Source organism: Triticum aestivum, chromosome 4D (genome assembly GCF_018294505.1).
Source record: "Triticum aestivum cultivar Chinese Spring chromosome 4D, IWGSC CS RefSeq v2.1, whole genome shotgun sequence".
NCBI lineage: Eukaryota > Viridiplantae > Streptophyta > Magnoliopsida > Poales > Poaceae > Triticum > Triticum aestivum.
Window position 1 is genome coordinate 471356807 of NC_057805.1, and position 23735 is coordinate 471380541.

Below are 23735 nucleotides of genomic sequence, written 5' to 3' on the forward strand. Positions count from 1 at the left end.
GTGTGCAAAAGTTAACAGTGTGGGGATGAATGAATACAACTAACGAATCAGGGGCACAGAAATAAAAATCCCTTGAGGTTATAATGTGACCGTTGTCACTTCAAAATAAGATGCTGGATAGGAGAAAATATATACAACATAGATTGTGCATGACTAATTATAAATTGGGATATAAGCTTTGGAATTTTGTAACCGGATCTTCTCATCAGATATGCGGGGCAATCATCGTTACAGAAAGTAAGTGGCACAAGTAAGAAACCGAAGTATTTTCACCCCTCATTCTGTAGTTGAGCTCTTCGGTATTTCTTTTATCATTTTACGTGGAAAATACTGTTCACATGATAGACAAATTTGATTTTCGAATCATCTAAAAACGGTCAGTTTCCTGTGTTCTACAGTCGTTGATGCTGATTTTCCCCAATCTTACACTAGTACAAATCAGAGAACTACCCTGAGAAGAACATGCTAAAATGTCGTTTGACAAACATGCTAGAACAAAGTAGCTGGTAAGAATTATGCTGAATTGAATTTGTAGCCTGCAGTATATCAGAAACTAAGCTGAAAAGGAAAATTCACATCTGTTACAGGGCAATAAGAAGTAACAAATGAAAGAATTTTATATTCATATAATAATCTCGTCACAAGATTACATCGCAATGTCGTGTAACCTTTCCTCCGTCTATAACAAAGAATCTCAGAGACAATGAAACTGTATAGACAACACCAAGCAGAGTAGCATAGTCGTCGCTGCATCTAGAAAACGATGGCGGCGGCGACCGCTCCGGCCACTGCGACGAAGCTGGCGGCGGATGAGTACACGGCAGAGTTTGCGGGAGTGCCTGTGGGGGCACCGCTGGGGGCGCCGGAGGGCGTCGCGGAGACCGCGGACGGCGTCATCGCAGAGGGAGCATCGGTCGGTGCGTCGGTGGGCGGGGCCGGGGGAGAGGCCATCGGGGACGGCGACGCGGCGGTGGGCGGGGTGGCGAGCGGCGCAGGAGCATTGGTTGGAGACCTTGCCGGAGGTGCGGGGAGCGGGGCCATCCTGGGTGCCGGCATGGGGCCCTGCGCGGCGGCGGCGACGGCGAGGAGGGCGATGATGGCGGCGGCGACGGCGAGGAGAGCCATCTGGTAGCTGTGCTGATGGTGATTTGGAGAGGTGATGAGATGATAGAGTGTGGATGCTTAGGCTCTCTGTAGATTGCAGAAGCTGTACTTGAGCTGCGGGTTGTGAGGTGGGATGGGAGGATATTTATAGAGAAATGCTTAGGCGATTCCGACTGTCGGTTAAGGTAGGCAACAGCTGTAACGTTCGAGTGTGAGGCTGTCGTCATGGGCAGCGACGACGCGTGAGAGCAGGCTGTCAGCGTTGCAGGTGGAGATCTCGGCGCGCGGGGACGGCGCCGCGCAAAGTTGATCCCTTCCTTCACGCAGCGGCACCGCGTCGTGGGCAGCCTCCAACGTCAACATTGGACATAGTAAAACCAGGGGAAGGTCCAACGACTAGTTTTGCGACACGTTGCGTCAACAACGTCAAGATTGGACATAGTACCGTTTTTCTGTTGAGGCTTGGAGTCAGCTGCTGAATCACGTATACGTTTGGTAGTCCGTGGACGGTTTTTTTTTTCATTCAAACCTGGGAGCTTTTATTCAACGAAAGGACTCCTTGCATCATCAGCAAATAAGCTGATGAGCAGGAAGGAAGATCTGGAATCAGTCCAACTCTCGGTGACTATCAGCGTGCAAGCATGTTTTGCACATAGATGGACCGGTACATTGGCTGCTCGATGGTAGGCCAGTAGAAAATTATGCAGAGTTTTGACTTGGTACTACAAAGAGTACGCCAAATTACGGAGGGAAAATGAGGCGATGGTTTCGTCCATGAGTACAAGTTAGCGACCAGAAGTTTTACCAGTTCTTTCTTTTTGAGATAGCTCACCATCCATGCAGAATGATAGTTTTATGAGTTCTTAATTGGTACAGATAGCTACAATACAGAAGATATGATAAAGTGCCGGTACAAAAAGATGCACTACCGCAACGAATTAGAGATACTGCAAAAGGAAGAAGGGTGAATTCTAGTTTTTATACCTACTTCAACAATTTTTAGGCATATGACACAATTTTATCGTTTTTCGTCCGGATTACTCCATTTAGTGAATGTTTTACCAGCTTTTACCCCACTTACGGAAATTTACTCGACAAATAAGAGATGAAATGCGGTACAAAATATAATATGCATTGAACATGCAAAATGTACAAAACCATTACTTGAATCTAAACTAGTGGACGTGCACTTAGGTTTTTTTTTTGAAAAGGAGGTTAAACCCTCGGCCTCTACATCAATCGATGCATGCAGCCATCTTTATTAATTATTCATAAAGATCTGACAAAAATATACATCAATCCATCCGAAACTACCACTCACACCTACAAACTCAATAATGTGGAGTGCTCTCACTCCCCATATATAAAACCGGTCTCGTCGCCAATCCATCCACAAAACGTATCGGGACCAACAGCCGGTGCAGCAGACCTAAAGCGCATACCACATGCACACGCTTTAGAAGCTGACATCATCATCGGACCACTGACCCATATTTAGGTGAGAAATCCGCATCATCCTTGCCAGTCTGGACATCCGTTGACGCCACCACGGCGCCCAACAGCGCCACCGCCTTACGCTCATCTGTCCATACGCAAACACTCTGGAAGACTGTCGTGCGTAGCACCTACCAACCAGGCATGGCTTAGCGTAGCACCTGTCGGCCAGGCATGACTTGACAGCTCCACCAAAGCTCTGTGCAAGACGAAGTCGTTCCACCTCCTGCATCTGTCATCCAACGCTATTCCACAAATGCCGCTCCCAAGAAAGAAACGGCACCACAGTACCACCATCGTCCGATCTAGGAGACCAGATCCTAGGGTTTTCCCCGAAGCAGTGCCCACCACCAGCTACCGTCAAGGACCCACACAGTGCCCACCACCACTCAGCCCTCAAGGCGACGCCTTCAGGAAGGTCACGACGTCAAGGACGCCGCCGCCGCCCACCGGAGTTAGGGTTTTCACCCGAGAGGCAGGTAGGGGGAAGTAGAGGAGCAGACGTAGACCGACGTCTCCAAGAAGAAAAGCGGCGCCCTTGAGCATCGTTGTCGGTGCGGCCGGCCGAGGCCGACCAAGGGTTTTCCCCAATCTAGATCTCCTCCACCAGCTCCACCCGCAGCCACCGGCCAGGGTCCCGGCAAGCCATGCCGACACCGCCAGGAACCCGCAGGAGAGAAGCACACCGATCAGGGCCAAAGGACAGCGGCCAGATCAGGCGTCGCCGGCCGCCAGAGCACCCACGCAAGGCCCTGGTTCACCGAAGATCCGTCGGCCGTCCGACCAAATCACCGGCACCACGCCAGCCCCGCCGCTCACCGCAGCACGGAGGGGCCTCGCCGGAACGGCTGCCGCCCCAGATCCAATCGCTCTTGAGCGCAAGGCGAAGCAGCAAGGGCCCCTCCGCCGCAGTCCTCGACTGCGCCACGGGCTTGCCCTGCGCTAGCCTCATGCGGCGGCGAGGGAGGGAGGGAGGGAGAGGAGGTGGCTACGCCAGCGGCGGGAGGGAGGTCGCCCCCGAGTCTCTGTTGTGAAGGAGGTGGCCGATGGCGGGAGCTTAGGCGGCGGCGGCGGCGGAGCTCTCTCCCGCTGCTGGGGAGGAGGGTCATTGCACTTAGTTAGCAGGACGGTACAATAAACACTTGTTTTTCTTGCAAATAATCTCAAATGTGTGTGGAAAACTAGGTCATTTTTTCTTCTCTATCAACGCAGGCATAACACATCGTTCTCACATGACTTGTTCTTCTTGCAGGAACCCCGCGCATGTGCCATCTTATATTGAGGAACAACACATTTGTGGGCAGTCTTTTTCGCGCTTTTGTGTATTACATGTCGATAATGAGTAGGGAAGAGAACAAGTTTATTCTCGGGGTCAAGGAAATGACACAAGATACTGAGTATGTCCAATGACTTCGCATGACAAAGCGTTACCTGAGGTCATTGCTTGTACCATTCTTTTCACATAATTTAACATTTCACATATGGTAGATTTTGTTGTAGAAATACAGGAAACACCCCCTTCTTTTTCATGGAAATGGGTATCCGCTAATTCTCCCGGGAACTAGAAGATCATTTTGAGATTTTAGAGCATATTTGAGGTTTTAATGTGACTGTGTCACTTTGGGCGACTTTTTTCTAAAAGATGAGGGGGCAACTAAGATGTTGGAGAAGCGGCGAATATACAATGTAGATTGCGCACAGCTCAATTTAAATTGGGGCGTAAGCTTTAGAATTTTGTAACATGGTCTTTTCATCTGATAAGCGGGACAATCATGGTTATAAAAAGTTAGTGGCATGGGTAACAAACCGAGGTATTTTTACCCCTCATTCTGTAGTTGAGCTCTTCGGCATTTCTTTTATCGTCCTATATGTGGAGTACCATCTTGTGGTTCTTTGACATACACAAAAGAAAAAACTTTCACAGGATCGGCAAATGTGAGCTTTGAATCATGTAAAAACGGCCAGTTTCCTCTGTTCTATAGTCGTTAATGCTGGTTTTCCCCACTCCAAATAGTAAATTCAGAGAACTACCGTGAAGAACAGAGTAGCTTGTACGTAAGAATTATACTGAAACTGAATTTGTAGCCCGTAGTGTGTCAGAAACTTAAGCTGAAAAGGGTCGAGCACATCCACGAGATGAGAATATATAGAAGGTAACAAATGAACGAATTTTATATTCATAATAATCTCATGACAAGATTACATCGCAATGTCGTGTAACCTTTACTCGATCTATAATAAAGAATCTCAGAAACAATGAAAACTGTATAGACAACAGCAAGCAGAGTGGTCGCCTGCATCTAGAACAGGATGGAGGCGGCGACCGCTCCGGCGACTGCGACGAAGCTGGCGGCCGATGAGTGCACGGCGGAGCTCGCGGGGGTGCCGGTGGGGGCGCCGATGGGGGCGCCGGAGGGTGTGGCGGAGACCGCGGACGGCGTCATCGCGGAGGGAGCGTCGGTGGTCGGGGCAGGGGGAGAGGCCATCGGGGACGGCGACGCTGCGGTCGGCGGCGTGGCGACCGGCGCAGGGGCGGTGGCCGGGGACCTCGCCGGAGGGGCCGGTAGCGGGGCCATCCGGGGCGCCGGCATGGGGCCCTGCGCGGCGGCGGCGACTGCGAGGAGGGCGAGGATGGCGGCTACCACGGCGAAGCGAGCCATCTGGTAGCTGCTAATGGTGATTTGGAGAGGAGTTGAGATGAGTTGATAGCAAGCAGATGCTTAAGCTCAGTGTGGAGAAGCTGTACTTGAGCTGCGAGTTGTGAATTGGGATGGGAGGAGGCTGGTATTTATAGAGAAATGCTTAGGCGATTCTGACTGTGGGTTAAGGTAGGCAACAGCCGTAACGATCGAGTCTGAGGCTGTCGTCATGGGCAGCAACGACGCGTGAGAGCAGGCTGTCAGCGTTACAGGTGGAGATCTTCGCGCGCGGGGACGGCGGCGCACAAAGTTGATCCCTTCACGCAGCGGCACCGCGTCGTGGGCAGCTGCTGCCTCCAACGTCAGGATTGCAATTTAGCTATAAAAAATTAAATAATACATTTTTAAAAAAAAATTACAGAAATAATACGCAAAAAAAGATTTTTTAAAAATAATACACCATCGGCCTACTGCAGGCCGACAGAGCCCAGTCGGCCCACAACAGGCCGACTGGAGGCCCATCAGTTTACTGCTGGCCGATTGGGCTGTCGGCCACCAGATTCAAGCCCAGTCGGCCTGCAGTTGGCCGACAGGGTCCAGTCGGCCTGCAGTACACCGATAGGCCTGTAGTGGGCCGACTATGCTCAGTTGGCCTGCTGTGGGCCGACTGATGCATGCCTATTTTTAATAATACACGCGAATATTTTTTAAAAGTATATATTTTAACACGTTATGAATACATGGTAACATTTCTTCAAATACATTTTTAATGGAAATACCATTTTTTTAAACCACACAACATTTTTTAAAATGCTTTTCTGAAATTTTCACAAACTTTTTTTAGAAACACGCGAATATTTTCTTAAAATGTCATGATCCATCTAAACATTTGTTAACCCACGTGATATGTGAGTATATTGATTGTAATATCATCTTATATTATGGGATGAAGGGAGTACCATTTTGTAGAATGTCATGGATATTTTTTGGAAACACGAGAATATTTCCAGCAAAGGTGACGTACATTCATTTAGTGGCACGAACCATTTCTTATCATATTTTCCAAAAAAATTGCATGCATTTTTTGAAAGGCGGGAACCTTTTTCCATTGTGATGAACATTTGTTTTGAAAGTTATCGACATTTCCAAACTGCGCTTTTCCCGCCATCCATTTCCCGCCACCCATTTTCCGCCATCCATTTCCCGCCACCCATTTCCCGCCACCCATTTCCCGCCAACCAATTTCCCGCCACCCGTTTCCCTCCTCCCATTTCCCGCCAACCTTTCCCGCCATACTGCAGTCGTTCTTTCCCGCCATTTTCTCGTCTCTATCTATAAAACCCCCTTCAGACGGAGCTGGATAAGCATTGCAGTGTAGTGTAGTTGAGATGTCCCATTATCCTTTCGATCGTAGTTTTCACCCTGGGATGAGCAGGACTCTTCTGAGGCTAGCTACCGATTTCAGGATGGATAATAGGATAGTTCCATGGGACGAACTCACCGGTAGTGACACCATAATGAATGAGTTGGCTCACCAATTACGTAGTTCTGGGTGGCCTGAAAGGACCTATGAGGAGGTACGTAAAGAACTTCTTAGGTTGCATGACAGGTGGAAGAAGGTAGTGGTGCCGAAGAGTGAAACTTTCAGAAGGATTACAACAAATAATCCATGTTTATGGACTGAGGAGAGCGAGGACGAAGATGATATCTTCATGCCACCGCTTTCGGGTTCTGCATCGTCGAAGGGCAAGAGTTCTTCATCATCGAAGGGCAAGGTTTCTGCATCGTCGAAGGGCAAGAGTTCTTCATCATCGAAGGGCAAGGTTTCTGCATCGTCGAAGGGCAAGAGTTCTTCATCGTCGAAGGGCAAGAGTTCTGCATCGATCGAGGATGACGATGATGACTTCATGTAGTTTTTATGCTGTATGTTGTGAGTTCAGTTACGTGCCATTTAATTTGGATGTAGTTCTATCTAGTTGTTTGTAATGTCTCGTTGTATGAATATTATGTTCTATCTAAATATGATCTTGTAGAGTAGGCATATGTCTCGTACATAAGTACATAGTCATTTGTCTCATACATAGAATAGACATAAGTCTCACACAGAAATAGATGGTAATGTCTCTACTGATACATAGGAGCGGCAATGACGACGTCTGGCCTGCCGGGGAGGCGGATCTCGAATGACAAATGCATCACATATAACTCGGTTTCCTGTAGCAATGCAACTGAACAACCCTTTTCCATTCCCATTCGCTCAGCATTTCTTGAATCTTGCCATCATCAGTTATGTCAATCAATTTTCTTTCCCCAGGGCCATCTGAATGCTTCCTGCTGACGTAGTACACAAAATCGTCTTCCTTCAACCCTTGCTTCAACATGAATTTAGTCTTCAACCAATCAAAAGTGAGGTCCACTTCACTAACTTGCACAACACTTGGAGACAAGCCTTGGACATGAACAATAGGGCTAAGCACCCACTGAGTACTCTCAGCCATCCGCAACACACAAATCGCATTGAGTACCTACCCTACCCCTTAATATCCCCACTAACAAATATTAGACATGTCTATATATTACGAAGCTATATATTACCGAATATTAACGGAGCAACTAATACAATTCACCCTCCTACAATTATATTACGAATATTTGCCGTAGCAACTACAAATATTGGCAGATTAATTAGTTGACATCTAAATATATTAACAAAAACTACCGGAGCACCTACGAAAAATAAAATGTGGGCTTAAATATACCCTTGAAGCGTGCGTGCAAGGTAGGTGAAGCAATTTCGGTTTATTGCATGTGCACTCACACGTTGGCCAGGCTTCATTGCCAATTTTCACCTCATGCGTCCTCAACTCATTTGCACATCCGAATTTGTTGTTGGCTAAGCGGACCTCAAACCTTCTTTCTTGATTACCGATGGCGACTACAGTGTGTGACCTAGCTTTTTGCATCTTGTTGTCCATGTACTTCGTGACTCTTTCACAGTACCGTGTATTTGGGTTGTTCAAGATATGTTGCTCTGCTATTTGACGTCTGTCTCTGAAATACTTGACGGTGCCATAGAAAATACCCTCAACGATGGCTGTAAGTGGCAATGCCCGGTTTCCTCTGAAGACAAAGTTGTATGTTTCCGTGAGGTTCGTTGTCATGACACCGTACCTTGCTCCATGTGTGTCATGTAGCAAAGACCACCTCTCCGGAGGCTCATGCTCTATCCACTGCTCGAAGGTTTTAATCGACCTCCCGAGCCTTCTCCTAGTACCAGGTGGGTCAAAGCCTGGCAGGTCACATAGCCCAACAGCCTCCTGCTCCACGGCCGCTGTTGCTGTTGCCAACTGTGCAGCTACTGCTTCAACATGTGCCCTCACCGCTGCATCTCTTGCAGCTTTCCTGTCCCTCACGTGTCTCTGCGTGCACACATTAAGCCTGTCGCGTATCAAATTGTACTTCCATAACTGGTTCTGCTTGCAGAGTTTTTTGAACAGATTCATCAGGTTCTTATTTCTAAACTGCGAGAAAAAATTAGCCCCGAGATGGCGCATGCACCAACGGCTCTGCAAGTCCTGCCATGGAACTTGTTCCTCAGGGCCTGGGTTTGTCAGTGTCCTTATCGCACTGAGTATACCTGCATGCCTGTCATGAAGGATGCACACATTCGGCTTCTCCTTGACAACTGATATTTTCAACTGCCTGAAGAACCATGTCCAACTTTCATGTTCTCACTCTCCACAAAAGCAAATGCCAGTGGGACGACTTGATTTTGGCCGTCTTGACCTATGGCTGTCAGTATCTGACCCTTGTACTTGCCTGTGAGAAAAGTACCGTCAACACATATCACCGGTCGGCAATGCCTGAAAGCTTCGATGCATACACCGAAAGAGAGGAAGAGACGATGCAAAACCATCACAGTTGGGAACTCTGGCATGAACATGTCTTGGATATCGATATAGGTGCCTGGATTCCGCTACTGCAGGGTGTGGAGGAGGTGGACAACAGAGTCATATGCATCAAAATAAGAACCAAATCTCCTCTCAAGCGATGCATGCTTAGCCCTCCAAGCCTTGCCATAAGAAATTCTGTACTTCAACCTGGCGAACACTTTTGTCTGCACTGCCTTCACTTCCATAGCTTTGCCTTGCACTATCTCATCGTAAAACAGTCGAGCAATAAGCGTGGATGAAAGGTTGGCATGATCTTGAGGGATGCAGGGAATAAGACAAGTGTGATTAACTAAGTCACTTATCACCCAACTTGTGCCATACTTAGGGAGAAAGCCGTGCACCCTTGCGGGACAATCTGCATTCTTGCATACCATTGTGAGGAATTTCTGACTGGACACCTCAGCTTTGAAAACCCTTTGCGTGGACATTGCCCAATTAATTATTGCATCCTTCAGGGCTTGCTTGTTCGGATACATAGCACCCGTCGCAATATTGTTCTGGTGATATTGCCAGGCTGAATCATGTCCATCATTCACGGTCATTGCAGATGATAAGTCATGATTCCACCATGCAGGATTCGGGACCTCCTCTGCATTTTCTTCTTCATCTGACTCGTCAGAATCATCGGCATGACCCCTTTCAACATCGGTGTCTTCTTCTTCCATCTGGTTCTGCATGTGCCCATCTACCTCGTCAACGTCCACCTCGCCATTGTAATCACCATCGGCATTTCCTCCTTCTACCTGACTACTCTGCCCTGGTTCATAACCATAAGCATTTCCTCCTTCTACCTGACTGCTCTGTCCTTGGTCGTAACCATAAGCATTTCCTCCTTCTACATGACTGCTCTGTCCTTCGTAGCCACCCTCCCCTTCATGTGCAGTGACCTCCTTCACGACGGGAAGCACTAAAGCAACAGGATTGCATCCCTTCGTTCACAACCTTGTAACCACCGCACCCAATCGGAGTCTCCCTCTATTGGCCTCAAATAAAAGTAAATTTTTGAACTTGACCGTGTCCACAATGCATGAACACCGACGGTGTGTGTTTCAGTATCAAGACCTAAACTTGCCGCAATCCATTCTTTCAACTGACTAACAGACCATGTTTGTGGTGCGCTGATTGCAACCTTTATGTGAGTAAATTCACTCAGATCTGCTTCCAACTCATTTGTTTGGACAGTACCAGGACCATAGTAAAATCTCAACTTCACTACATCGGACATCTCGACTCACCTATTTTTTTCAACATAGAAATACAAGTATTAGACATGTCTATATATATATATATTACCAGGACCATAGTAAATAATATAATAAATAGGCCCATGTTTACTAATAATAAATAGGCCCATGTTTACTAATAATAAATAGGCCTCAAATAATAATAATAATATAATAAATAGGCCCATGTTTATTTGAATTATATGGCCATGTTGATGTATTTTTATTTTAATCTATGTTAAAATAATTTAGAAAAAGGCATGCGTCTTATTTCTACGATCATGTAAAATTCTTCCTTGCTAAGAAGTTTTTTTGTTAAACTACAGCGTGGCCGTTTAAAAAAAACAGTGTCGCATTGCTTGTTATGGGTTAAACTTTAGAAAATACGCATAATAAAGGTTAGCGGGTAATCCGCTTTATATTCGCATCGGGTACGGACTGAAACGTTTTTTAACATGTAGTTCTACTTTTCCTATTTTTTGCTTGCTTATTAAATTTTCATCAAACTGACATGCTATGCACATGCCGACCCCAACTCTTCAAAAAAAAACTTGTCTCTTCTTTCCAACTTTTTATTCATGTTTCCAACTTCTTATCCCGCACCTGTGTATGTGTCAAGTATTAAGCAACAACTTATTATCCCACTAACAACTAATACAACTCACACACCTACAACTATATTACGAATATTTGCCGTAGCAACTACGAATATTTACGTATACTACCGGGGCAAATAACAATAATCGCACACAAATTTATTTTCACATCGAACGAAGCGTCCGTGCGAACGAATAATATTTACGTATACTACCGGGGCAAATAACAATATTTCCGTATACTACCGGGCCAAAAAACAATAATCACACACAAATATTTACGTATACTACCGCGGCAAATAACAATATTTACGTATACTCCCGGAGCACCTACGCAAAATAAAATGAGGGCTGAAATATACCCTTGAAGCGTGTGTGCGAACGAAGAACGACGAACGAAGAACCACGAACGAAGAACGACGAACGACGAACGACCTCCACCACCACCACCTCCACCACCTCCACCACCACCACCACCTCACCACCCCAACTGCCCCAACGACGAACACTGCCCCAACTTCACCACCACCACCTCCACCAAAATGCTCACCACGACCACCACGAGCTACCCCGTCAGTAGATCGACACCTCTTTTCGCTGCCCTAAATGAGTTGAACCCATTCACGGTGCCAAAATCGCGAAAATGTAGCTCATTTAGGTGTACAAATGTGTGCCATTTTTCTGTAGAGAGAGAAGGAGGAAGAACACAGCAGAATGAGCCACGGGAGAAGAATAATGGAGGAAGGAGAGGATATGGGCGGGCAGGGGAGAAGAAATAACGCAGGAAAGAGAGAAGGAGAGGATAAGGGCGGGCTGGCCAGCGCGCGTCAGGTCGGCCGCACCCTGTCGGCCACCAGGTGGCCGATCGGCGGGCGGCAGGCCGACAGGGGCGCACCACGCCGACAGGCCGCTGCCTCCCCCCTCGCGACGTGGCACGACCAACCACAGGCCGCCGCGTGGCTGCCCGGCCTGCAGTCGGCCTCCTGATAGCCGATCGGCCTGCTGTGGCCGGCTGGGCTCAGTCGGCCTGCTGTGGGCCGGCTGGGCTCAGTCGGCTTGCAGTGGGCCGACGGTGTATTATTCTTGTAAATTCTTTTTTCTGCATATTATTTCTGTAATTTAAAAAAAATTGTATTATTTAAAAAAATTTAGCTGCAATTTAAGCATAGTAAAATCAGGGGAAGGTCCAACGACTAGTTTCGAGACACGTTGCATCGAAGTCAAGATTGGAACTACAATTTTTCCGTTGAGACTTCGAGTCGGCTGTTGGATCACGTACGTTTGGTAGTCCGTAGTCGGTAGGCCAGTAGAAAATTGTGCAGAGTTTTTTGACTTGGTACTACATACAAAGAGGAAGCCAAATTGCAGAGGGAAAATGAGGCGATGGTTGCTCCATGAGTACACGTAAGCGACAAGAAGTTTTACGAGTAATTTGTTTTTGAGATAGCTTACCATCCATGCCGAATGATAGTTTTACGAGTTCTTAATTGGTATAGATAGCTACAATACAGAAGAAATGATAAAGTGCCACTACAAAAAGATGCACTACACCACAATGGAAAAGGAGCAACGAATTAGAGCTGAGGCGCAATATGCATAAAAAAGGTGAATTCTAGTTTTTATCCCTGCTTTGACAATTTTTATGCATATGACACAATTTTATCGTTTTTCATACGGATCACTCCATTTAGTGAATGTTTTACCAGCTTTTACCCCATTTACGGAAATTTACTCGACAAATAAGAGATGAAATGCGGTACAAAATATGATATGCATTGAACATGCAAAATGTACAAAACCATTAAGTTGAATCTAAACTAGTGGTCGTGCACTTAGTTAGCAGGACGGTACAATAAACACTTGTTTTTCTTGCAAATCATCTCAATGGGTGTGGAAAACTAGGTTATTTTTTCTTCTCTATCAACGTGGGCATAACACATCGTTCTCACATGACTTGTTCTTCTTGCAGGAACCCCACGCATGATACGAACTCCCTCACTGGCTTGGTGCATCCCAAGTCAGGGGACGACTGGTGGATTCCCGTGGTCTACGGACCACAAGGAGACGACCTCAAGACTCAATTCCTTGAGGAGCTGACAGTGAGGAGAATGGCGTGCCCGGGGCCATGGATGGTCCTCGGTGACTTCAACATGATCCTTCGAGCCTCGGAGAAAAACAATATGAACCTTAACCGGGCCATGATGAATATTTAGGAGCTTCGTCGATAATAATGAATTGAAAGAGCTTTATATGCATGGGGTCGATTTACGTGGTCGAATGAGAGAGATGCCCCGACAATGACAAAAATCGACGGGATCCTCATTTCAGTGGATTGAGAACTGGCGCGGCCAGATTATTTACTGCAGGCACTCTCGACAAGCGTCTCCGATCATGCCCCACTACACCTATCGACCAATGCTACCTACTGGCCGAGGAAAAGATTTCGCTTTGAGAGTATCTGGGCCAAGCTCGAGGGTTTCGAGCAGGCGGTGAGGGATGCTTGGGTTTGCGGTCAATCCATTGTGGACCCTTTCAAGAGACTTGATGCGCTCTTCAGGAACGCAACGGCGACACTTCAAGCGTGGGGTCAAAGGAAAGTAGGGAACATAAAACTGCAAATGGCGATTGCCACGCTGGTAATCCTTCACCTGGATCAAGCGATGGAAGCTAGAGGGCTCACTGAGTTGGAGACGTGGCTAAGGAGAATTCTTAAGCTAACACTCCTGGGTCTTGTGTCGTTGGAACGCACGATCGAGCAGCAAAGATCGAGGCACAGATGGCTTCGTGAGGGCGATGCCAATACTAAGTTCTTTCAGCTGTTTGCGAACGGGAGGAAAGCAAAGAACTTCATACCCCAGGTCAGACGGGGTGAAGAGATCGCCACTGAGCAGAGCCGCAAAGAAGAGATTTTCACGGAGACCTTCCATAACTTGCTTGGCACGGCGCAGGCGAGAGCGCACACGCTAAACCTAGAAACGCTGGGCATGACTGTGCTAGATTTGAGTAGTCTGGACGCGCTTTTCACGGATGAGGAGGTATGGTCAGTTATCAAGGAGATGGCCCCGGATCGGGCTCCTGGACCGGACGGATTCACGGCCGAGTTCTACCAAAAAGCATGGCCAATTATCAAGGACGATATCATGGCTGGAGATGACCGAGGATTTGCGAGACTAAATCGTGCACTGATCGTATTGATACCAAAGAAGCCGGATGCCCTGGAGGTGGGCGATTACCGGCCGATCAGTTTGCCGCACAGCTTTTCCAAGCTGTTCGCCAAGCTTTTGGCTAACCGAATCCGGCCGTGCATGAAGGACTTAGTGGCCACAAATCAGTCGGCTTTCATTCGCGGCAGGAACCTACATGATAACTACCTGTTAGTGAAGCAAGTGGCCAGGAAAATACACGCCAGAGGCGTCTTCTTAAAATTGGACATATCCCGTGCTTTTGACTCCTTGTCCTGGCCTTTCTTGTTTGAAGTGCTCCGCGCCAAAGGATTTGGAGGTAGATGCCTCAGATGGTTGGCCATTCTGCTACAAACTTCGAGCACTAGAGTGCTGGTCAATGGAGTTCCGGGAAGGAGAATTTGGCATGCGAAAGGATTGCGACAAGGGGACCCAGTCTCCCCACTACTTTTCGTCATTTCCATGGAGGCCCTCACGGCCATGGTCTCCAAAGCCATGACAGATGGAGTTTTGAGCTCATACACTGGAATCTCGGCGACCCAGCGCCTATCTATATACGCGGAAGATGTGGCATTATTCGTCAAACCTACACCCCAAGACCTTCTATTTGTCGGAGTCGTGCTGCAGTTATTTGGAGAAGCATCGGGTTTGAGGGTAAACTACAGGAAATCCTCGGCGACCTTGATCTCTGAGGATCAGGAAGACAAAGCAAGAGTTGAGAATCTACTGCAATGCCCCATTGGAGAATTCCCGTGTAAATACCTTGGGTTGCAGCTGGCCATTAAGCAACTCAGCAAGGCGCAATGGCAGCCTCTCTTAGATCAAGTTCGGCATTGCCTCCCAGCTTGGCAGAGAGGTTTATTACACAGATCAAGCCGGCTAGTGCTTGTGAAGTCGGTGTTTGTAGCAAGACCAGTGCATCAATTGCTTGTGATGAACGCTCCAGGATGGGTATTGGAAGACATTGATGGCTGGATGCGCGCGTTCTTTTGGGCAGGAAAAGATCGAGTCAACGGAGGTCAATGTTTAGTGGCATGGAGCTCGATCTGCAAGCCGACTTGCTTCGGAGGTCTAGGGGTGAAAAACCTGAGTCTGCAAGCGTTGGCACTCAGGGTACGATGGGAATGGCTGCGGCGTACGGATGCACAAAGGCCGTGGCATGGGGCTGGAGCTAATGGTGGATGAAGATGCTAGACAAGTCTTTGACAGTTTGGTGCAAATTACGGTGGGCAAAGGAGATAAGGTCCTTTTCTGGAGAGATAGATAGATCCACGGTTTCTCCGTCAGGGATATAGCACCCCTGCTGGTGGCCGGAGTGGAAACGAGGATCAGGAACTCCCGTACGGTGGCCCAGGCCTTGACAGACGAGAGATGGGTACTCGATGTCCAACCACAGGCATCTTTTGGGGCACTGCTGCAAACAGTCCATTTGAGACATGCAATCGCCACAGTTCAAAGAGATGTGCAAATGGATGATACATTTGCTTGGCCACATGATCCTTCGGGTAAATATATGGCGAGATCCACCTACACGAGACTCAATCAGGGAGCGATCAGGTCGCCTACTGCCACTGCGATTTGGCGTAGTTGGGCGCCGTTGAAATGCAAGATCTTTGCCAGGTTTGCTGTACAACAACGACTATGGACATCTGACAGAGGGGCACGACATGGGCTGCAGGACAACTCCTCGCCATGCTACACATGCTTGCAGGAGGAGGATACAGTCGAGCACATCGTGGTGCAATGCGTTTACGCAAGACAGGTGTGGCACACGTGCTTTGATTCTCTGCAAATCAATGTCCCCCCTCCCAACAACACGGACACATTTGTCGAGTGGTGGTTGAGGGCCCGCTCAGGCTTTCAAGGGAAACACAAGCGAGGTTTTGATTCGGTCGTCATCGGCGCGGCTTGGATGTTATGGAAGCAGAGGAACGCTAAGGTGTTCAATCGGTCGGAGCAAGTTAAAGACTATAGAGAACTAGCTAGAGCCACCCTTGATGAAATTTACGACTGGTATAGTGTAGGTGTGGGTGTGGGTGGATAAGATCGTTTTGTGAGAGATCACGTTTGATTCTCTTGTAGGTGTGAGTGGGTGCTCGGGTGATTGATGTTCGCATCGACCGCACGAATCTTGTAAATTGTTTTCTCCCTTCCATAAAGATACGGTACGCCATTAGCGTACTCTCGAGAATAATAATTGAGGAGCAATACATTTGTGGCAGTCTTTATCGCGCTTTCATGTATTACGTGTCGATAATGAGTAGGGAAGAGAACAACAAGTTTATTCTCGGGATCTAGGAAATGGCACAAGATCTGTCCAATGACTTCACATGACAAAGCGTTCCCTGAGGTCATTGCTTGTACCATTTTTTCACATAATTTAACATTTCACATATGTTAGATTATGTTGTGAAAATACAGGAAACACCCCCTTCTTTTTTTATGGAAATGGGTATCTACTAATTCTCCCCGGAACTAGAAGATCATTTTGAGATTTTACAGCATATTTGAGGTTTTAATGTAACTTTGTCACTTTGGGCGACTTTTTTCTAAAATATGAGGGGGCAACTAAGATGTTGGAGAAGCGGCGAATATACAATGTAGATTATTTTGTACGGAACGCACAGCTCAATTTAAATTGGGGCGTAAGCTTTAGAATTTTGTAACATGATCATTTCATCTGATAAACGGGACAATCATGGTTATAAAAAGTTAGTGGCATGAGTAACAAACCAAGGTATTTTCACCCCTCATTCTGTAGTTGAGCTCGTCGGCATTTCTTTTATCGTGAGTACCATCTTGTGGTTCTTTGACAAACACACACAAAAAAAACTTTTCACAGGATACGCATATTTGAGTTTTGGATCATCTAAAAACTGCCAGTTTCCTCTATTCTATAGTCGTTGATGCTGGGTTTTCCCACTCGGTACAAGTCAGAGAACTACCGTGAAAAACAGAGTAGCTTGTAAGAATTATACTGAAACTGAATTTGTAGCACCTAGTGTGTCAGAAACTTAAGCTGAAAAGGGTCGAGCACATCCACCAGATGCGAATATGTAAGGTAACAAATGAAAGAATTTTATACTCATAATAATCTCGTAACAAGATTACATCGCAGTGTCGTGTGTAATCTTTCCTCCGTCTATAACGAAGAAATTTCAGAAAGAATGAAACTGTATAGACAACAGCGAGCAGAGTCGTCGCTGCATCTAGAACACGATGGCGGCGGCCACCGCTCCGGCGACCGCGACGAAGCTGGCGGCCGATGAGTACACGGCGGAGCTCGCGGGGGTGCCGGTGGGGGCGCCGATGGGGGCGCCGGAGGGTGTGGCAGAGACCGCGGACGGCGTCATCGCGGAGGGAGCGTCGGTCGGCGCGTCGGTGGTCGGGGCAGGGGGAGATGCCATCGGAGACGGCGACGCGGCGGTGGGCGGGGTGGCTACCGGCGCAGGGGCGGTGCCCGGGGATCTGGCCGGCGGTGCGGGGAGCGGGGCCATCCTGGGCGCCGGCATGGGGCCCTGCGCGGCGGCGGCAACGGCGAGGAGGGCCATGATTGCGGCGACCACGGCGAAGCGAGCCATCTGGTTGTTGAGAAGATTCAGAGAGGAGACGGTGGCGAGCGAATGCTTAGCAGGGGAGACGATGGTGAGCTGCGAGCTGTGAATTGGGATCGAGGGAGGAGGCGCGGTTTTATAGCGGGAAGGAGATTTTTCTAAACGTCGGTTGAGGTGGGCAACAGCTGTAACGTTCGGGTCTCGGGCTGCCGTGGGCCCGTGTATCACTGTCGCCAACGGCACCAACGCGTGAGACCAGTCTGTCAGCGAGACAGGTGGATATGGATGTCTTCGCGGAGCGGCGCCGTGTCCTGGGATTACGGGGGTAAATCACTAATCACGTGGTGGATCCTGAACGCGTCAAGATTTCGAGTTAGTACTTATTTCCACGGAGACTTCGCGTTAGCTGCTGCATTGCACGTGTTATATAGTGGCAAGTCACCAGTGGTGTATAATTTTGACTTGAGAGCATATACCAGCCGCACCTCCCAAACCCACTTCAAATATCTGGACGGACTGCCTGGTTACTGACCGGTCACAAAATTTTGATTCACACAGGTGCCTTAAACGGGTCTCAAACGCCCGGGCTGACCGGCACTCATCGTATACAACCCAAATATGCGGTTGATATGGGCACGCCCGGGCGCGTCCGCCACGTCGGATCCGGTCCAAGCTGGCCCGCCCGATCCCACATATATTCCTCCCCATCCAAACTTCACTCCCCTCCACCACCCAAGCTCAACTTTGGCGATCTTCAACCACCCAAGCTCAACTTTGGCGATCTCCGGTCGTCTCCAGCATGGCGGGCAGCGGATCTGACTCCGACCAGTCCGGATCCGTGTCGACTAGGGTGTCATCTCGTGCGGGTTGGAGGAGGCAATGGTCGTCCGCATTGCACTCCGCCGCTCCCGGGAGAACAGCGCCCGGCCGACAGTAGGATTTGTCCGACACGGCTCCATAAGGTCGGCTCAACGGATGCTTGGATCCTCTGGGGCTGGATCATCGCGGTCCCGACAGCCGGAAAATCTCTCCTTCCCCATCACCGGTCGGCATATTATGAGTCCCACCGGGACCGGTGTGCCCGCCGTGGGAAGAAGAGGATAAGGGTCGGCGAGGCCCGACTCGCTGCCGACATGGCGGCGAGAGGCGGCTGATGCGGCGGCGTAGACGGCCGCAAAAGAGGAAGTCATCTGCGCCCGCATTGTGAAGAAGCGGAACCGTAGGAACACGCGCGCCCTCTCACGAGAGCAGAATCGGGTGGTCCATGCCATGGCCGAACTACCACCGAAGGAGGAAAAGAGGACGGCGACGGTGAGGACAGCTCCGACGACGAGCGGATCCGGCTCGATCCCTACTGCGTCTTCGACCGGTACTTTCGCGACAAGGACGACAAGGGCGCCGGGAAGGGCAGCCGTGGATGATCTTCTCCACCATAGCCAAACATGCCAAATTTTGATAGTTCCATAACATGTTAGTGATGAAGTAGTCGGACGATGTGTGTAATGCATCGACGTAGTTGCATGAGTTTGTATGGATTTGTAGTATGATAATTGAGGCACCGGTTGTGAGAAAGCAAATATGGGGCGCGTCCACGGGCGTTTGAGGGGTCGAATATTCCAAGTCTGACTGTTGATGCTCTGATAAGAGCAGTGGAATATGGCGTTCCTGTCGAAAACGAAGTGACAACTTCGTCAAATCTCAGGATGATATGATAGCTTAGTCTCTCGGTGATGCTCATAGGAGTAGGTGTCCATGCGTGCGTTTATAGGGATGAGTGTATGCTTGTGTATATGAGCGACTTTGATTTTACTGTGTTAAAAAAGAGAGTAAACTAAATAGCAAATTAAGTGGTAAGTTAGCACGCAATGCACGACTCGTCAGGACCAAACCTAAATAGGTTAACGATTTTTTTGAACACAGTACAGATTCAGAAGCTCGTACATATGCATATACACTCATTTCTATGAGCGCACGCACACACGTGCAACTACCCCAATGAGCACCTTCGAGAGACTAGGCCTGCACATCATTTTGATATTGACGAAGTCATCACATACGCCTTCATAGTTTACGGAAATGTCTCCTCCCACTAAGCGCACATCGCCGGAAGGCCTAGGAAAATGTGAGTATCAATGTCAAGTCTGAGACTTAAACTCTGATGGGTAGAGAATACCACTATCCTCCTCACCATTCGACCACATGGTGGTTTGCGGTTAACAATTTCTGTTAACCGGTTATAGTTGATGTTGTGTCTAGAAACCCGCCATTGGGATGTGTGCAGCACCCTTTTGTGAGTTCGGCCAGGGACTGATCATGTTACGTTTCCTTGAGCATCGAATGGTCGGCTAGGAAACGAGATGAAACAAGTACACCGGAGATATCCAAGTTCAGGCCATCTGCGAGGTGTAATTGAAGGAAATATGCCCTAGAGGCAATAATAAAGTATTATATATTTCCTTATATCATGATAAATGTTTATTATTCATGCTAGAATTGTATTAACTGGAAACATAATACATGTGTGAATACATAGACAAACAAAGTGTCACTAGTATGCCTCTACTTGACTAGTTCGTTAATCAAAGATGGTTATGTTTCCTAGCCATAGACATGAGTTGTCATTTGATTAACGGGATCACCTCATTAGGAGAATGACGTGATTGACATGACCCATTACATTAGCTTAGCACCCGATCGTTTAGTATGTTGCTATTGCTTTCTTCATGACTTATACATGTTCCTATGACTATGAGATTATGCAACTCCCGTTTACCGGAGGAACACTTTGTGTGCTACCAAACGTCACAACGTAACTGGGTGATTATAAAGGTGCTCTACAGGTGTCTCCAAAGGTACTTGTTGGGTTGGCGTATTTCGAGATTAGGATTTGTCACTCCGATTGTCGGAGAGGTATCTCAGGGCCCACTCGGTAATGCACATCACTATAAGCCTTGCAAGCATTGTGACTAATGAGTTAGTTACGGGATGATGTATTACGGAACGAGTAAAGAGACTTGCCGGTAACGAGATTGAACTAGGTACCGAGATACCGACGATCGAATCTCGGGCAAGTAACATACCGATGACAAAGGGAACAACGTATGTTGTTATGCGGTCTGACCGATAAAGATCTTCGTAGAATATGTAGGAGCCAATATGGGCATCCAGGTCCCGCTATTGGTTATTGACCGGAGAGGTGTCTCGGTCATGTCTACATAGTTCTCGAACCCAAAGGGTCCGCACGCTTAAAGTTACGATGACAGTTTTATTATGAGTTTATATGATTTGATGTACCGAAGGTTGTTCGGAGTCCCGGATGTGATCACGGACATGACGAGGAGTCTCGAAATGGTCGAGACGTAAAGATTGATATATTGGACGACTATATTCGGACACCGGAAGTGTTCCGGAGAAGTTTCGGATTAAACCGGAGTGCCGGAGGGTTACCGGAACCCCCCGGGGAAGTATTGGGCCTTAGTGGGCCTTGAGGGGAGAGAGAGGGCAGCAGCCAGGAGGTGGTGCGCCCCCTCCCAGAGGAGTCCTAGTTGGACTAGGAGAGGGGGCGCAGCCCCCTTTCCCTCTCCCTCTCCCTCTCTTTCCTTCCCCCCTTCTTTTCCTAGTAGGACTAGGAAAGGGGAGTCCTACTCCTACTAGGAGGAGGACTCCCCCCCTCTCCTTGGCGCGCCCCATAGGCAGCCGGCCTCCCCCTTGCTCCTTTATATACGGGGGCAGGGGGGCACCTAAGAACACACTTGATATACGATATTTTAGCCGTGTGCGGTGCCCCCCTCCACCAGATTACACCTTGATAATACCGTCGCGAAGCTTAGGCGAAGCCCTGCGTCGGTGGAACATCATCATCGTCACCACGCCGTCGTGCTGACGAAACTCTCCCTCAACACTCGGCTGGATCGGAGTTCGAGGGACGTCATCGAGCTGAACGTGTGTAGAACTTCGGAGGTACCGTGCGTTCGGTACTTGATCGGTCGGATCGTGAAGACGTTCGACTACATCAACCGCGTTGTGATAACGCTTCCGCTGTCGGACTACGAGGGTACGTGGACAACACTCTCCCCTCTCGTTGCTATGCATCACCATGATCTTGCGTGTGCGTAGGAAAATTTTCGAAATTACTACATTCCCCAACAGTGGCATCCGAGCCTGGTTTTATGCGTTGATACTATGCACGAGTAGAACACAAGTGAGTTGTGGGCGATATAAGTCATACTGCTTACCAGCATGTCATACTTTGGTTCAGCGGTATTGTGAGATGAAGCGGCCCGGACCGACATTACGCGTACGCTTACGCGAGACTGGTTTCACCGTTCGGAGCACTCGTTGCTTAAAGGTGACTGGCGGGTGTCTGTCTCTCTCACTTTAGTTGAACCGAGTATGGTTACGCCCGGTCCTTGCGAAGGTTAAAACAGCACCAACTTGACAAACTATCGTTGTGGTTTTGATGTGTAGGTAAGAACGGTTCTTGCTAAGCCCGTAGCAGCCACGTAAAATATGCAACAACAAAGTAGAGATCGTCTAACTTGTTTTTGCAGGGCATGTTGTGATGTGATATGGTCAAGACATGATGTGATATAATGTGTTGTATGAGATGATCATGTTTTGTAACCGAGTTATCGGCAACTGGCAGGAGCCATATGGTTGTCGCTTTATTGTATGAGATGCAATCGCCATGTAATAGTTTTACTTTATCACTAAACGGTAGCGATAGTCGTAAAAGCAATAAGTTGGCGAGACGACAACGATACTACGATGAAGATCAAGGTGTCGAGCCGGTGACGATGGTGATCATGATGGTGCTTCGGAGATGGAGATCACAAGCACGGTGCTTCGGAGATGGAGATCACAAGCACGGTGTTTTGGAGATGGAGATCACAAGCACAAGATGATGATGGCCATATCATATCACTTATATTGATTGCATGTGATGTTAATCCTTTATGCATCTTATCTTGCTTTGATTGGCGGTAGCATTATAAGATGATCTCTCACTAAAATTTCAAGATAAAAGTGTTCTCCCTGAGTATGCACCGTTGCAAAAGTTCTTCGTGCTGAGACACCACGTGTTAATCGGGTGTGATAGGCTCTACGTTCAAATACAACGGGTGCAAAACAGTTGCACACGCGGAATACTCAGGTTAAACTTGACGAGCCTAGCATATGTACAGATATGGCCTCGGAACACAGAGACCGAAAGGTCGAGCGTGAATCATATAGTAGATATGATCAACATAGTGATGTTCACCATTGAAACTACTCCATCTCACGTGTTAATCGGTCATGGTTTAGTTGCTTTGGATCACGTAATCACTTAGATGATTAGAGAGATGTCTATCTAAGTGGGAGTTCTTAAGTAATATGATTAATTGAACTTAAATTTATCATGAACTTAGTACCTGATAGTATCTTGCTTGTCTATGTTAATTGTAGATATATGGCCCGTGCTGTTGTGCCATTGAATTTTAATGCGTTCCTTGAGAAAGCTAAGTTGAAAGATGATGGTAGCAATTACACGGACTGGGTCCGTAACTTGAGGATTATCCTCATTGCTGCACAGAAGAATTACGTCCTGGAAGCACCGCTAGGTGCCAGGCCTCCTGCAAGAGCTACGCCAGAAGTTATGAACGTCTGGCAAAGCAAAGCTGATGACTACTCAATAGTTCAGTGTGCCATGCTTTACGGCTTAGAACCGGGACTTCAACGACGTTTTGAACGTCATGGAGCATATGAGATGTTCCAGGAGTTGAAGTTAATATTTCAAGCAAATGCCCGGATTGAGAGATATGAAGTCTCCAATAAGTTCTATAGCTGCAAGATGGAAGAGAATAGTTCTGTCAGTGAGCATATACTCAGAATGTCTGGGTATAATAATCACTTAATTCAACTGGGAGTTCAACTTCCGGATGATTGCGTCATTGACAGAATTCTTCAATCACTGCCACCAAGCTACAAGAGCTTCGTGATGAACTATAACA

General features: G+C 47.9%; 3 protein-coding genes across 3 annotated transcripts; all 3 read right to left on the bottom strand.

Moving 5' to 3' along the window:
- Window positions 1-599: 599 nt before the first annotated feature.
- Window positions 600-1240, bottom strand: LOC123100376 (classical arabinogalactan protein 4). The gene has a single exon (XM_044522313.1). The coding sequence runs from the start codon at window positions 1123-1125 to the stop codon at window positions 754-756; it is 372 nt and encodes a 123-aa protein (XP_044378248.1). The 5' UTR covers window positions 1126-1240; the 3' UTR covers window positions 600-753.
- Window positions 1241-4747: 3507 nt separating this feature from the next.
- LOC123098720 (arabinogalactan protein 1) lies at window positions 4748-5376 on the bottom strand. The gene has a single exon (XM_044520785.1). The coding sequence runs from the start codon at window positions 5256-5258 to the stop codon at window positions 4899-4901; it is 360 nt and encodes a 119-aa protein (XP_044376720.1). The 5' UTR covers window positions 5259-5376; the 3' UTR covers window positions 4748-4898.
- Window positions 5377-17248: 11872 nt separating this feature from the next.
- LOC123098721 (arabinogalactan protein 1) lies at window positions 17249-17865 on the bottom strand. The gene has a single exon (XM_044520786.1). It carries the CDS (start codon window positions 17770-17772, stop codon window positions 17401-17403), a length of 372 nt encoding a protein of 123 aa, XP_044376721.1. The 5' UTR covers window positions 17773-17865; the 3' UTR covers window positions 17249-17400.
- Between the last annotated feature and the right edge of the window lie 5870 nt (window positions 17866-23735).